General features: G+C 41.3%; 1 protein-coding gene across 2 annotated transcripts; it reads left to right on the top strand.

The window, feature by feature from the left end:
- The first annotated feature begins 720 nt into the window (after positions 1-720).
- LOC118830328 (zinc finger protein OZF-like) lies at positions 721-13,839 on the top strand. Of its 2 annotated transcripts, none has more exons than XM_036737279.1 (4): positions 721-797; positions 4,977-5,103; positions 5,710-5,823; positions 11,285-13,839. In XM_036737279.1, exons 2-4 carry the CDS (start codon positions 5,070-5,072, stop codon positions 12,775-12,777), a joined length of 1,641 nt encoding a protein of 546 aa, XP_036593174.1. In that variant the 5' UTR covers positions 721-797; positions 4,977-5,069; the 3' UTR covers positions 12,778-13,839. The 2 variants fall into 2 exon arrangements, with proteins under 2 accessions (XP_036593174.1, XP_036593166.1); XM_036737271.1 differs by lacking the exon at positions 721-797 and adding an exon at positions 4,564-4,650.
- Positions 13,840-14,535: the final 696 nt, after the last annotated feature.

Below are 14,535 nucleotides of genomic sequence, written 5' to 3'. Positions count from 1 at the left end.
CCAGACTTTTCATTAATAGGTCCTTGCCAGCCTATAAGGCTTCTAGTGTAAAGCAGTGGTAATGCCCTGGTACTCTGTCCATCAAACCACATCTGGAATATACCGTGTTCAATTCAGAGGATGTTTAGCCTGGAAAAGAGAAGACTCGGTGGGGATATGCTAGCCTTCTTCATATAGATCTCAAGGATTCTTATGTGGAAGAGGAACTATATTTGTTCCGTTTGGCTCCAGAAAGCAGGATTAGGAGTGATGAGCGGAAATTGCGAAGAGGCAGATTTAGGCTTGGTGTCAGGAAAAACATTCAGACAGTTTGATTTTTCTTAAAGTGGGAATGGGGCGCTTTGAGAGGCGGTGGATTGCCTTCATTGGGGGTCTGCAGGTAAAGGCTGGATAGACTTGTTTGATATCATGTAGTGGGGATTCTACTTCTGTAACATCTCTCCTATATTCCCCCCTTCTCTCCTCTGACACTTCCACCACCCTGGTCATGCTCACAGTTATGCTCTTAGTCTGAGGGATTGTTACAATCATCTTTTTTATTGTATGGTGTTATGGAAATGCTTGTTTTGTTCTACGAATTGAAAATAAAATGAATTTTTAATAAATGAACCCATGACAGGGGCAACTGGGGAGTCCCAGTGTGTGATTCTGGGGTGGCTGAAAACATGGCTAGTTTCACTCACAGCTTGTATTTTCTTCCTTCAGTTCTGTGTGTTCTCCAGGGTTTTGACTGCCCTACTAAGGGAAACCCAAGAGACAGGGGGATGGAAACCAAACTCCTACCATCTGAGCTCTAGGTGAGCTTTCCTTTCAGAGATCCTTTTGGGGCTCTAGCCTTAGTGCAGCCTCAGATCCTTTTTCTTCTCTGTCTGGTACCCTTTTTTCCCTTAAGGCAAACATCTAAAAACCCAATTCCCAAGCATTAAGAGAGTGGCTTATTTTGGGGAAGAGGGCTCCTATTTGGACAGTTCCTTGATAGGCTATGCACCCTCTTCCCAAACACATCTGTGCAGTTTGAGGGCTTAGGTGCTATGGTTTTCTCTGAGTGACTATGTCCAAGATGGGGGATTTCCAGCTGTTTTTGAACCCCACCCCCCATTTCAGGTTTGGAAGTATGTTCTTGTCATTTCATGTAGTGTAATAATACTCCATTGCATTGATATGCCACAATTCATTCAGCCATTCCCTAAGCATTGGCTTTATATGTTGTTGCCAAGGTTCTTTCCCACTCTAAAATTTTGTCATTCTGTGGAAATAAATGACCGCTGAGCTGTACAGCTGCTGTCTATTAGCTCTCCATTGAATTGCAGGGGAAGGGTTTGTTAGCTGCTTCGGTTTCTTGTAAAAGGGGGCTATTTCAACTCCTTTGTAAGTCAGGCTCACAGTATCCAGCCAGAAGCTCTTAAATATGATTTTTAAACTGTTTTATTTCTCTACTACCTCTTTTTGAATTCAGTTCACTCTTTGAATTGTTATGAAAGTTCCTTTCAATTCCCATCATGCCCAGGGTCACTATCTGGGTGGGAGCTTAATCCAGTTGGATGGTGAAACTAGCAACTTTTTCCCTTGCCTGCAAAAGAACTGTTGCTCTCCCTACATTACTAATTTTTGCCAATTTGACAGATACGTGGTGGGTTTCAGGAAAGGGATCCCTTTGTGATCCCTACCAGGTAGTTGTAGGGAACAGGAAAACCTTCATGTAGAAGGTAATGTATGAACTGGATCTTGAAGGAGGAGAGAGATTTTGGGAGACTGAGGGGAAGACAGAACAATTATGTTCCAGGTGTAGGGGATGGCTCTGCCCATAGGCAAGAGATGGGGTGTTGTAGGTGGGGCCAGTTTGGCTGGATTGCAGAGTGTGGGAGGGAAAATAATAATGTCCAGTGAGGCTGGAGAGATAGTTTGGGGCCAGGTTGTGAAGGCTTTTGAAAAGGAGATAGAAGAGTTTATATTTTATCCCAGAGGGAATGGGAAGCCATTGGAGTTGATTAAGTGTAAGAGTGACGGAGTCAAATCTTCTCTTAAAGAAGATCAGTTTGGTAGCAGTGTGTAGAATGGATCAGAGAGGGGAGAGACTTGAGACAAGGAGACTGTTAACAATAATCTAAGCAAGTGGTGATTAGAGCCTAAGCTACCATGGCAGGTGTATGAGAGAAGGGGTAGGAACTGAGAGAGGTTGTGGAGATAGAAATGGAAAGATTTGGCAGTTGATGATGAGGGAGAGTGAAGGATCAAGGATAATGTCAAGGTTACAAATCTGGGAGCCCAGAAAGGTGAATGGTGGTGCCTTTGACAGAAATAGAGACGTCTAGAAGATGGGAGGTATTAGGAGAAAATAATTAGTTCTGTTGTGCACATTTTGAATTTGAGATATCTTTGAGACATCAAGTTTGAAACATCTAGTAGGCAATTAGTGAAATAGCACTGAAGCTCAAGAGAGACGCCAGTGAGGGATCCGTGAGTCATCTTCATAGAGATAATAGTTAAACCAATTGGAGCTGATGAGGTTGCCAAAACAGAAAGAGCAGAGCGAGAGAAGAGAAAAGGGGCTAGAACAGAGCCTGGGGGAATACCCATAGTTAGAAAGAGTGTTATGGATGATGAGTCAGCAGAGGAGCCTGAGAAAGAGCAGTCAGATGGGTAAGAGGAGAACCAGGGGAGAGGAATGTCACAAAAACACAGAGAAGAGCGAGTACTCAGAAAATGAACAAGAGAATCAATATGAAGGGAAGAGATTCATTGGTAACTTTGGAAAGAGCAGTTTCATTTGGGGGATAAGGTTTGAGGACAGATTCCAGAGGGTTGATGCAGTGAGTAATAGGAGAGGAAGTATAGGAAGCAAGTGTAGACAGCTTTTTCTAGGAGTTTGGTTTATAAAGGGAGAAGGTATACAGAATGATGGCTTAAGGTAATGGTAGAGTCTAATGAAGGTTTTTTTTTTAGAGGGGAGGGCAGGGCAATTGGGGTTAAGTGACATGTCCAAGATCACACAGCTAGTAAGTGTGTCAAGTATCTGAAGTCAAATTTGAACTCAGGTCCTCCTGACTCCAAGGCCGGTGTTTTACTCACTGTGGCACCTAGCTGCCCCTAATGAAGGTTTTTTTAAAGGATGGGGAGAATTGGGTATGGTTGAAAACAGTAGGGAAGGCACCAGTAAACAGGAAGAGTTTGAAGATGAGAGAGAGAGAGAGAGAGAGAGAGAGAGAGAGAGAGAGAGAGAGAGAGAGAGAGAAAGGTTGCAATTTGCTGAAAAAAAATGGAGAGTATGAGGTCAAGTGTATATGTAGAGGGGTTGGTGGTTGGTTTCGAGAGGAGAAGGGCTGCCTCATTGTTGGATATTAGGGGAAAAGAGTCAAGAATGGAGCTAATGTCATGGGATTTTGAAATGAAGAGAATGGGAGAAGAAGGAGCTCACATCTAATAGCCTCAGTTTTCTCAGTAAAGTTAGAAGTCAGATTTTAGCTCAGGAAAGGGGAAGAGAGAGGAAGGTGTAGGTTTGAGGAGGGAAGGGAAGGTTTCAAATAGCTTCTATGAAGAGTGAGATAAGGAATACGTTAGAGATAAAAACTTTTCCTTGCTGCAGTGAAGGCCCGGTGAATTTAAAAAGTACCCAGTCATCTCAGTTATGTGACCTCCTCCAAGTTCTTTCAGCAGCCCATGAGTGTGGACAGAGGAGGTAGGTGGTGGAAATAATCCAGGTTGAGATTTGGCAAAACGATGGACTATGATAGGACAAGGGGTGAGGGATTTGAAAGCAGAGAACAGTGTAGAGGTAACCACCTCTAATTCATATAGTTGACTAACTATAGAGTCAGGATTGGAAAGGGAGGAAAGTAAAATTGGAGCAGGGCTAGTGGCCCAAAAATCTGCTGGAGGGTGGAGAGACTGGAGGTCTTAATGATGATAAAGAATAGGTTTAGTAGGGGTGAAGCATAGGGAGAGAAGGAACATTAGGAAGTGATGGTAAGATAGAGGAATTAGGAGAGGTACTACCCACTTGTGGGAACCTGGGCCTCCCTGTGTTCATTTATCTTTATTAGCATTAGACTTGGTCAGCTTTATATTTAAATTAGCTTTAGATTTAAAATGTATTAGTTTCTCACATCTCTCAAGCACTATTTCCTATTTGAATATGTTTCTCTCTTGGCCCCCTTTTAAAATACTGCTCTCCCTGTGGCCTGTTGGGCCTGTTTCTCCTCACCCATTTTGAAATTCTGGGCTTCCCTTGAGTCCAGGCTCTCTGAAAACCTACCAGTGAGCTCTGGTGCTTTCAAAGCAGTCTGAGCCTCCCCGTCCGTTACTGGCTGCTGATTCTCTCAGATGAGAAGTGAATGAGGGAGCTTGGTGACCTTTACATTCTGGGCTCAGTCCCGACTCTTCCTCCTTAGGCTGTCTGGCACATTTTTGTTTGCCAAGTCTGTAGTTTCACGGAAGCTCCAGAGTTTTTTCCAGAAGTATTCGTGGATAAATCTGAACTTTTGTTTGCTTTCAGGAACTTGTAAAAGGCTCTTCCTTTTTTTGGAAGGAACTCCTGAACTCTAGCTAACTCCTTGGACAAAGAGATTGTTAGAAACTTTTGTGTGCTGTTCTTTGGAGCTTTTCCACAACCCTCTTGTGAGCCCTGATGAGGATAATGGAGATTTGTGTCCTGTAAGTTTGGGGGAGATATTCTTTGGTGTAATTCCTCCAAGTTTTTGCACTATAAACTCCATTTTGTCTAGCTTCTCCGTCCCTTCAGAGGACTTTCTATCTTAGTCATAATTTCCTTTGTTTGAACATGAGGTCTTTTTTTGAACAGGATAAATATCTGAGAACAACCTCCTGACCATTAGTGCTGTCCCAAAGTAGAAAAGGGGGTTGGTTCCCCTTCATTGGAGAGCTCCAAGCAGAGGTCTGCAAGGCTGCCTCTTCTACCTCCAACCCCAGGGCCAAGGATGGTAAGTCCCTGGAACTCCAGCAGTAACATGTTTTTTCAGGAATCAGTGGTGTTTGAAGATGTGGCTGTGTACCTCACCCAGGAGGAGTGGGAATGTCTGGACCCCGCTCAGAGGCGTCTCTACAGAAATGTGATGCTGGAGAATTATGAGAACATGGCCTCCCTAGGTAAGGCCTTTCCCTAGGACTCAGGCCTGAGCTTCTTAGCTGTCTATTCTGTAGTAATTGTGGGGTCCAAAGGATTTGGGTGACTTGGGCTTAGTATTCAGGGATTAAAGATTCCTGATCTTATATTGGCACAGAAAGGGTCTCCTTTCTCCTTTCTGTTCCTTGACTGTTCTATACAGAGCTAGAAATGGGTTACTTCCTTGACTTCTCCATGAACCTGCACATTTCCCATCCTCTGAATTCCCTCGAGGAGGCCTAGCCTCACTGTCTTTGGCCCAGAACTGTCACCAAGATCCAATTTGGACATACCAGAGATGAGAGTTTCCTACACTTCTCATAAGTTGAAGACATGAGCTAATCATTTCCAGGGCCCAGGTCACTTTGACCTCCCTACCTCCTTGACCTCCCTCATCCTGTGGGCAGCACAGTCCTGGAATTCTTGCAGAGGGTGCATAGGCCTTTCTAGGCCTTGCTGTTGAAGTCTCTCTGGACAGTTCTTTCCTCCTCCCACCTGGTACCTATAGATCCAAGGGCTGGGCCTGAGCTTGGGTTAACCCTATTAACCCAGGACAAACCACCAGGCCCTATTTCCTTTCTCACAAGTAGGATTCCCTGTGTCCAAACCTGATGTGATCTTCTGGCTGGAGCAAGGAGAAGAGCTGTGGATCCTGGACAGGCAAAGAGCTGCCAGGAGAGGGACCTTAAAAGACAGCTGCTCAGGTGAGTAAGTAAATGGAGAACCTTTCCTTTCTTTAGTCATTTGTCATCATTTTACAGATGAGGAAACTGAGGCAAATAGGGTTAAGTGACTTGCCCAGGGTCACACAGCTAGTGAGAGTCTGAGGCCAGATTTGAACTAAGGAAGGTGGGTCTTCCTGATTCCAGGCCTGGCACTAATTTGCAAAGCTCTTGTTCTATGTTCCTTAGTGTACTAGGTGGTTTTAGAACCAAAGGAAATAAAAGGCATAATCTTGGCCTTGGGAGAGTTCATTCTTAGGTTTGGGTAAATGGAAACAGAAAAAAATGAAACAATAAGGAAACAATTTTTGGCACCATATGGAGCAATGGTAGAGCAAGACCCTACTAATACACGTAAGTGCCAAGGTGATGCAGGGCTAATCAGGGCAGGCTTATCGGAGGAGGTGACAATTGAGTTTTGTCTCCTAGGAATCATTGGACATGGATTGACAGCAGAGGAGGAAAAAGTATTTTAGTTGGAAAGAACAAGGAAGAGGAATGGTTTAGAAACAGAAAGGAGGAACGTTGGTGTGGGGGAAAGAGATTGACTTAATTGGAGTAGAGTGTACAAGGTGGAAGTAACCCAACATAAATCAGTAACCAAGCATTGAGGACTAGGTCGAGGAATTTAGGTTGGATAGTAAAATGCATCAGGAAATCCCCTCTGTACTTTCCCCCTCTGTAGCAAAGGGAGCAGTTGGCTAAAACTATGTTTTATTAGTTAATTGCATAAAGTTTAGTTTAATTTAGGAGTCAATAAGTGTTTTAACTATCTATAATGTGCCAGGTACTGTACTAAGCAGGGGGGATACAGAAGGAGGTAAGTCCCTGCCCTCGAGGATCTCACAATCTAAAGGGAGAGACAACAAGGTAAAAAAAAATAGAAACCAACAGGCTTAGTCTGGCAGCTCTGATTGGTCATCTGCCAGTGTCTGTACGAAGGAAGGACTTAATTCTGTGTGATGCTGTGACACAAAGGATTTGAAAACATCAGTACCAGGGCAGCTAGGTGGCACTGTGGATAGAGCACTGTGCCTGATGTCAGGAGAACCTGAGTTCAGGTCTGGCCTGAGACACTTACAACCTGTGTGACCTTGAGGAAGTCACTTGACCTTGATTGCCTCAAAAAAACAAAAACAAAAACAAAAGAAATCATCTGTGCCACATGTAAGTAGACTCATTGTTTATCCACCCCAGGATCCTGGCTTTTATAGTGGTCTCTAGGGTTAAGTTGTGGGAGGTCTTAGTTCTACTGATTGTTATTGTCAGCATTTTAAGTACCTCTTCCTATAACATTCTAAATTTGCCTGATAACCTCTTTTGGATTTTTTCTCCCTTTATATCTTTCTTACGGTAACATTGGTCAATCAGCTTAGTAAATTCTGGGTGGTAGACTTTGGCCAGTCAGGTAGGGGCAAAAGGGTGTAGCTACCTGGGTAGAGTTTCCCATTTGGCCAAATTTAATATTTGACTCTTACAAACACCTGAGTTAGGAATGTATGTGGCAAGTGTTGAGTTCTGTATCACAGACCCAATTAGTTCATCAACCCAATAATACACCTTCTAAAAGAGTTCTCGGAGATTCATTAGACTTGAATTCCTCTTCTCCCAAACATGTGGCTCTTATCCTGGTAGGCTTTGTGTTCATAAATTTTCAATGATCTTACTCTTTCTTATAGATGCTTCTACTTGCCTGATACAGAAATAAGATTCACTGGTTTGTAATTCCCCAGATTCCCTTCTGGATGGATCAAAGTGTTAGCAGTTCTTTACTCTTGCATACAGTGGTAATTTGTAAGGAGAGATTCATATTTTGGCCAGTGACTCTATAGTTCTGCCTTCAAAACTTCCTATTGCCTGGCATTTGATTATATTGAGTTGTCTAGTCCTTGTCCACATTAGATCTGGAACATTCTGTGTATTTGTATTTACCATTGTTTGTTTAGAACCCTAAACTGTTTATTCCAAAAGTCTGTGAGTAAGAATCTTTCTGGTGTCTCCCCTGCAAAATACCAAAGCAAATAGTTACATGTTTTCATTCCTCTGTCCTCTTTTCATCCCTGATCACATGTATTGCACCATGACCACCAGGTGGCCGTATGTATACTCTTTGTCTTATGATGATGGGTTTAAAGGGCCTGTTATGGGTTTTTGAGCCCTTTGCAAAGTATCTCTTGAATTCTTTTACTTAGTTCATGCCTTGTTTACCCATGGTCTGCCGTATTCTGCTGCTTCCCCATTCTCCTTGCTTGGGTAGCCATCCCAACTTAAAAAAGTTTTTCTCCTTGGATGGATTCTTTCCCATTACCAATTAACCATACCTGGCTTCTGTTAAACCCTAGTGATCTTCAGAATTTAATGATAACCACTACATTTATGTAGGCTTTAAAGGCTGCAGTTACTTGTTTAAATAGTTCAGGGTGAATTTGTTTTAATTGTATGCTGTATCTTTTTCTCAGACTTCTTGATTTTTACTAATTCCCATCTTAGTTCTGCTGATGTCTTCCTGACACAGACAGCCTTTTAGGGAGACATTCACATCAGTAACACACCTTCTCCCGTCTGCTAAGATATGGTGTTATGGGTGCTTGCTATGCCCAGCACCTAATGATTTTTTTTTCCTCACAGTAAGTGTTCATGCTATAAAGCATGAGGTTTCTGTGAGTTCTACTAGCTTCCCTCATTCCTTCTTCCCAAAGCATGCTGTCCTGTAGCAGAATGTATATTAGCTTAATTTGGAGAGTCATGATACATTTTTTTTGTAGAATTTCTCAATGACTTCATCCTCAGTAACTGATGTTGGTGCTTAAGTTGGTGGCCTTTTTGCAAATACTTGTCATTAGTGCCATTATATTTGCTGACCTATGAAATATTGTTTCTTATTGCTTCCAGCATCATGATAAAACCTGCTCTGCCAGCTCCTTTATTAGCCTCTCCAAGGAATGCCTGTGAGCCATCCTCCCATTGCTGCAACTTCCTTTTTTTCTTTTGGTTTCATTTATAGTGAGAATATCACGATTAATGTGACTCACCTCTCTAACGATATGCCCACTCGCTGGCCACTGGCCAAGAACGTCACATTTAGAGAACCAACAGTCAAACCGCGTGCTTCTTGGCATCCTTTCTCCTGGTCATGCCAGTGTCACTGCAGAAACAGAACTCCACATTTCACATTTTTCTTTGTTTCATGAGTTGCTGTGGCCAGAAAAATTCATTAGCTGGTAGCCAGTTACTGGCAGTGGGCCTCTCCATAACAAATGAGATTGAACCTTGGAAGATAGAGTCGGTCTGTTGCCAGGGCTAGCCATTCTAGAATTTCTAGCATGGTAAAGACTTTGAGAGTTTATATACAGCTTTCATAGCCTTCAGGAATCCAGAGTCATGTCCATGACACAGTGATTCATCAAAATAAGACTGGAGGAGCTGAACAACTTAGTTCTAAACTATTTAAATATGTAACTGAAATTTCTATTGGGAATGGGGAACAGAAATTGCATTGATACTATAATATTTTTATTCAGAAGATTAAGTAATATAAAGTAATTGGGAAGGGAAAAAGGAGCAAGCATTTGTTAAATGCCTACTAAGTGCCAGGCATTGTTGTAAGCACTTTATATAAATATTATCTTATTTGACCAATTACCACAAAAGGTAATTGGTCAAACCCTGCAAGAACCCGGGAATCCCCTTAGTCATCAAACATCTGACTGACTTAGCAGAGAGAGATGGCTGCCAAAGGAAACCCTGGGTTAGAAGATAAACTCACTTGGGACTTGAACACATATTCTCTAAAAACCTTAACTCACTTCTACTATCCTTACTCGCTGCCTTCCCCAAACGCCTTTGCTTCACAAATGAATTCCCTGAAGAAGCTATTTATACTTGATGCCTTTATGTCTCTCCTCACTCTTTTCTAAACCCTCTGCAGATTGGCTCCTGGTTTCATCATTCAACTGAAGCAGCTCTTGTCAGAGTTACCAGTGCTCCCTTAATTGCCAAATCAAATGGCCTCCTTTGCTCAGTCCTTAGTGTTCTTGGTCTTTCTACAGTATTTGACCCTGCTGACTACTTTCTCTTCCTGGATACTTTCTCTCTGGATTTTCATGACTCTGCTTTCTCTTAATTCTCTTCTTAACCTGTCTGACTTTTTCAGTCTCTTTTGTAGGATTTCATCAATATCACACCCACCAACTGGGGGGTAATTCTCCCAAAGTGCTGTCCTAGGCCCTCTTTTGTATTCTCCTATCCCATCCTCCCATGCATTCAGTTATCATTTCTATAAAGCTGACAACCAGATCTATTTATTCAGTCTTTGTCTCCTAAGCTATAGTCCTGTATCACCAATCGTTTATTAGACATTTCAAACTAAATGGCCCATAGACATACATGTTAGATGCATGTCCAAAACAGAACTCATTATCTTTTCCCCCAAGTTTATACCTCTTCTGTACTTCCCAATCACTATTAATTCCCAATCCTTCCAGTCACTCAGGTTCACAACCTTGGCATCATCCCCACCCCACATACCCAGTCATTTGCCAAATCTCCTAATTTCTTTCCGCATAATATGTCTCTCATTTGTCTTCTTTTCTCTATTCACACAGCTACCCGCCTAGTTCAGTTCCTCTATCTTGGACTATTTCAGTATCCAATTGGCCTCCATGCCTCACCTCTCTCCACTCTAACCACCTCCATAGAGCTCTCAGAGTCTTTTCAGAAAAAGGTCTGATCATGTTATCCACCTCTCCTCACACGTTTGAATTCCAGTAGCTCTCTATTACCTCTAGGATGAGATTTAAATTCTCCTTATGGGCCTTTAAAGCTCCTAACAACATGGCCCTTTCTGTGTTTCTATATACTGTTCCTCTCTATATCCTATAGGATTGGCAGCTCACAGGCCAGACAAAAACAGGTGGTGGGCCAGATTTGACCCTTGGGCCATAGTTTGCTGACCCCTGCTCTATAGTCTAACCATACTAGTCTCCTTGCTCTTCTTTATATGCAACACACTGTCTCCTATTTCTGTGTCTTCTCCCTGGCTGGAATGATTTCCCTTCTAACTTCTAATTCTTAGAATCTATGACTTCCTTCCAGATCCAAGTCAAGGGCCACCTTCTGCAGGAGGCCTTTCCTAGTCCCCTTTAGCTACCAGTGTCTTTACCTCTAAGGTTACCTTCTGTCTATTCAGTATGTATCTATTTATATGATGTATTATGCAGGTTGATTGGGGTATCTACCCATAACTTTATAGAACCTCACCACTCTCACCTGTGTGTGTGAATACCTACTTACTCTCTGGGATAGCATATTCACTGCAACCTGCTATCGCCTTGGCAGTTCAAAGCTAATTTTCTTTGGGATGTACCCATTGCATTCTAGCAACTTCCTTTCTGCCAGAATCAAAATTAGGTGAAACTTCATATTTTGTACTTATTTTTTTCAGATTGTGATAGTAGAAATGAGAACAAGGTGTTGAATCCAAAGGAAGAAATTCCTGAAGAGGTGAAATCACAGTGGATGGTGTCAGAAAGACTTGCCCAGGATGTTTCCCAAGGCTCTGAATTTAGCAAATCCAATGGGTGTGTAGGAAGTTTAGTGAGACAACTGGAAAAGACCACAGTGAAAAGTCTAAAGAATTCTCTTTCCCTGGAGAATTGTTTCAAGCCAGTGGCAATGAGAACCCCCATTGGGGAGAAAAGTCATGAATATACTGAATTTGGGAGAAACTTCAGCCTAAGTTCAAATCAGAGAGTTCCTGCAGGAGAGAAATCCTATCAACATGATACATGTAGCCAGTGCTTTAAATGGAATTCACAGCTTAGCAACCATCAGAGTACCAACATATCCAAGATTACTTGTGAATATAATAAATCTGAGAAAGGTTTCAGTCACAGCTCAGTCCTTAATGAGGATCAAGTAATTTCCATTGGAGAAAAATCCTATGAATGTAGTGATTGTGGGAAAACCTCTGATCACAACTCCAATCCCATTCAACATCATATGATTCATGCTGAAGAAAACCCCTATAAGCAAAGTGAATGCAGGAAAGATTTCAGTCAGATCTCTAACCTTATTGGGGGTCAGAGAAACAATCAAAGAGAGAAGTCTGATGAATGTGAGGATTGTGGGAAACATCTTATCCTACATCAGAGAATTCATAGTGGAGAGAAGCCATATAAATGTAGTGAATGTGGGAAAACCTTCGATCAGAGTTCAAGTCTTATTCACTATCAAATAACACATAATGTAAAGAAGCCCTTTACCTGTAATGAATGTGGGAAAACTTTTAGTGCTAGTTCCTCCCTTATTCAACATCACAGAGTTCATAATGGAGAGAAACCTTATGGATGTAATAAATGTGGAAAAGCCTTCAATCAGGTCTCACGCCTTATCTGCCATCAAAGAATTCACACTGGAGAAAAGCCCCATGAGTGCAATATATGTGGGAAAGCCTTTAGTGACCGCCCAGTCCTTATTCAACACCGAAGAGTTCACACTGGAGAAAAACCCTATGAGTGTAAGGAATGTGGGAAAACTTTCAGCCAGATGTCAACCCTTATTAAACATCAGAGAATACATAGTGGAGAAAAACCCTATGAATGCAATGAATGTGGGAAAGCCTTCAGTCAGAGTACATGCCTTATTTATCATCAACGAATTCATACTGGAGAGAAACCTTATCGTTGCAGTGAATGTGGGAAAGCATTTAGTGCACGCTCATCCCTTACTCAACATCATAGAATTCACACTGGAGAGAGACCCTATGAATGCAATGAATGTGAAAAAACGTTCAGTAATCGTTCATGCCTTATTAAACATCACAGAATTCACACAGGAGAAAAGCCTTATGAGTGTAACAAATGTGGGAAAGGTTTTACCCAGAGTTCTAACCTTATTCAACATCAAAGAATTCACACAAGAGAAAAAATCCCATGAATGTAGTATATAAGGTAAAGCTTTTAGTGAGCATTCAGTCCTTATTCAACACCAAAGAGTTCACACTGGAGAAAAACCTTATGAGTGTATGGAATGTGGGAAAACTTTCAGCCAGATGTCAGCCCTTATTAAACATCAGAAAACACATAGTGGAGAGAGACCCTGTTAATGCAGTGTATGTGGAAAAACCTTCAGTGATCATTCAGACCTTATTAAACATCATAGAATTCACCTGAGAAAATCCTAGTGAATGTGACAAATGTGGCAAAAACTTTAGGTTATTCAATACCAAAGAATTCACACTGGAGAGAAACCTTAGGAAGGTAATTAGTGTTAGTATTAGCCTTTAGCCAGAGATGGGGGAAAGTTGTACTGGAGTGAAAGCCTATGAATGTAATGAATGTAACTAGAGTTTTTAATTAGAAAGCACACCTTATACAACATCAAAGAATTCATGCTGGAGAAAAACTATATACATGTAATGAATATCTAAAAGCCCTTAGAGTTCTAATCTTATTTTTCATCAAAGAGTACATAATGGTAAGAAACCCTGTGAGTGCAGTAAAATGTGGGAAAGCCTTTAGTGTACACTCACACTTCATTCAATGTCAGAAGATTCATCCTGCAGAGAAACCTTATGAAAATAATGATCTTCAGCAGAACACAACTATGCATCCCAAGAGTCATAGGAGAGAGAAGCCCTATAAATTCATTGAATATGGAAAAGTTTAGCTTTCCCCTTTTTCAGCTTCATAGATTTCACATCAGATAATAGCTTTGTTGATGAATCAATCAACAAGCATGGGAAAAACATGGCAAAGTATAGACAAAGCCATTTGACTTCACCCTATAGATGATTGCAAACTCCTTCAGGGTGTGGCTTACTTTCCCATTGATTTGTATTTTGTTGCTCTCTTTAGCTCAGTGCTATGTAAAAATGTTTTTGGCATGTTTGAAAAGACTGTTATGTGTGGGAAAGGCTTCTCATAGGATTCCCCTATTGCACCACTGGAGATCAGGAAATCAATACCAAAGAAAAATAAAATAAATGAATTGTAAGAGCTGAATTAAGATTATCATCAGAGAATGGGGTGAATTGGGTAGAGAAACTTTACTTCTGGTAAAACCTCTCACATGGTATATTTCAGCCACAATGAGCAGTGTATCTCATGTGTCAAGAAAAGGTATACCCTCACATCCTTGGGAAAAAAATCCATTTAGAGCAGAGGGCTCATAGGTGCCCAAGGGGGTCTGCAGATAGATTTCAGGATATCTCTAAACTTGGATGGGAAAAAAAATCATTATTTGTATTAGCTGAAATTTAGCATTTCTTTATGAATTTTTAAAAATTATTCTGAGAAAGTATCCATAGGATTTACCAGACTTCCAGGGGGCTCTATGACACAAAAAAGTTAAGAACCTCTGATTTAGGATAAGGACAAAGGAAAGACTTCTGGATCTAGTTTCCTCATTTCTAAAATGAAGGGACTGAACTAGATAGCTTCCAAAGTTCTACCTCTTGGTCTGTAATCCTATGATCTTGGTATGGATTTTTTTGTTGGTACATTTGGCACTGGGATAGGTACAGCAACTTATCTTTGTTTTGCTAATTGTTACTGCTCTTCCCATGATTGTAGCAAGGTTTATATCTTTAGTTATAGGCTTTTTTCTGAGGAAATACCAAAAACCTTTACTTCTACTAGAGTTTATTGTTTTTTAGAGCCACAGAACTTCAAAACTTTTATTTCTAGGTCATTT

The sequence above is a fragment of the Trichosurus vulpecula genome, chromosome 1 (assembly GCF_011100635.1).
Source record: "Trichosurus vulpecula isolate mTriVul1 chromosome 1, mTriVul1.pri, whole genome shotgun sequence".
Classification (NCBI taxonomy): Eukaryota; Metazoa; Chordata; class Mammalia; order Diprotodontia; family Phalangeridae; genus Trichosurus; species Trichosurus vulpecula.
Note: the sequence above shows the minus strand (reverse complement) of the source record. Positions and strands in the feature narration are given on the sequence as shown.

Excerpts from the sequence above, each read along its gene's own strand:
- LOC118830328 (XM_036737279.1), top strand. The coding sequence starts at position 5,070 with ATGCTGGAGAATTATGAGAACATGGCCTCCCTAG. Across the intron at positions 5,104-5,709 it reads TGAGAACATGGCCTCCCTAG|GATTCCCTGTGTCCAAACCT; the intron begins GTAAGGCCTTTC and ends TCTCACAAGTAG. Across the intron at positions 5,824-11,284 it reads CTTAAAAGACAGCTGCTCAG|ATTGTGATAGTAGAAATGAG; the intron begins GTGAGTAAGTAA and ends TATTTTTTTCAG.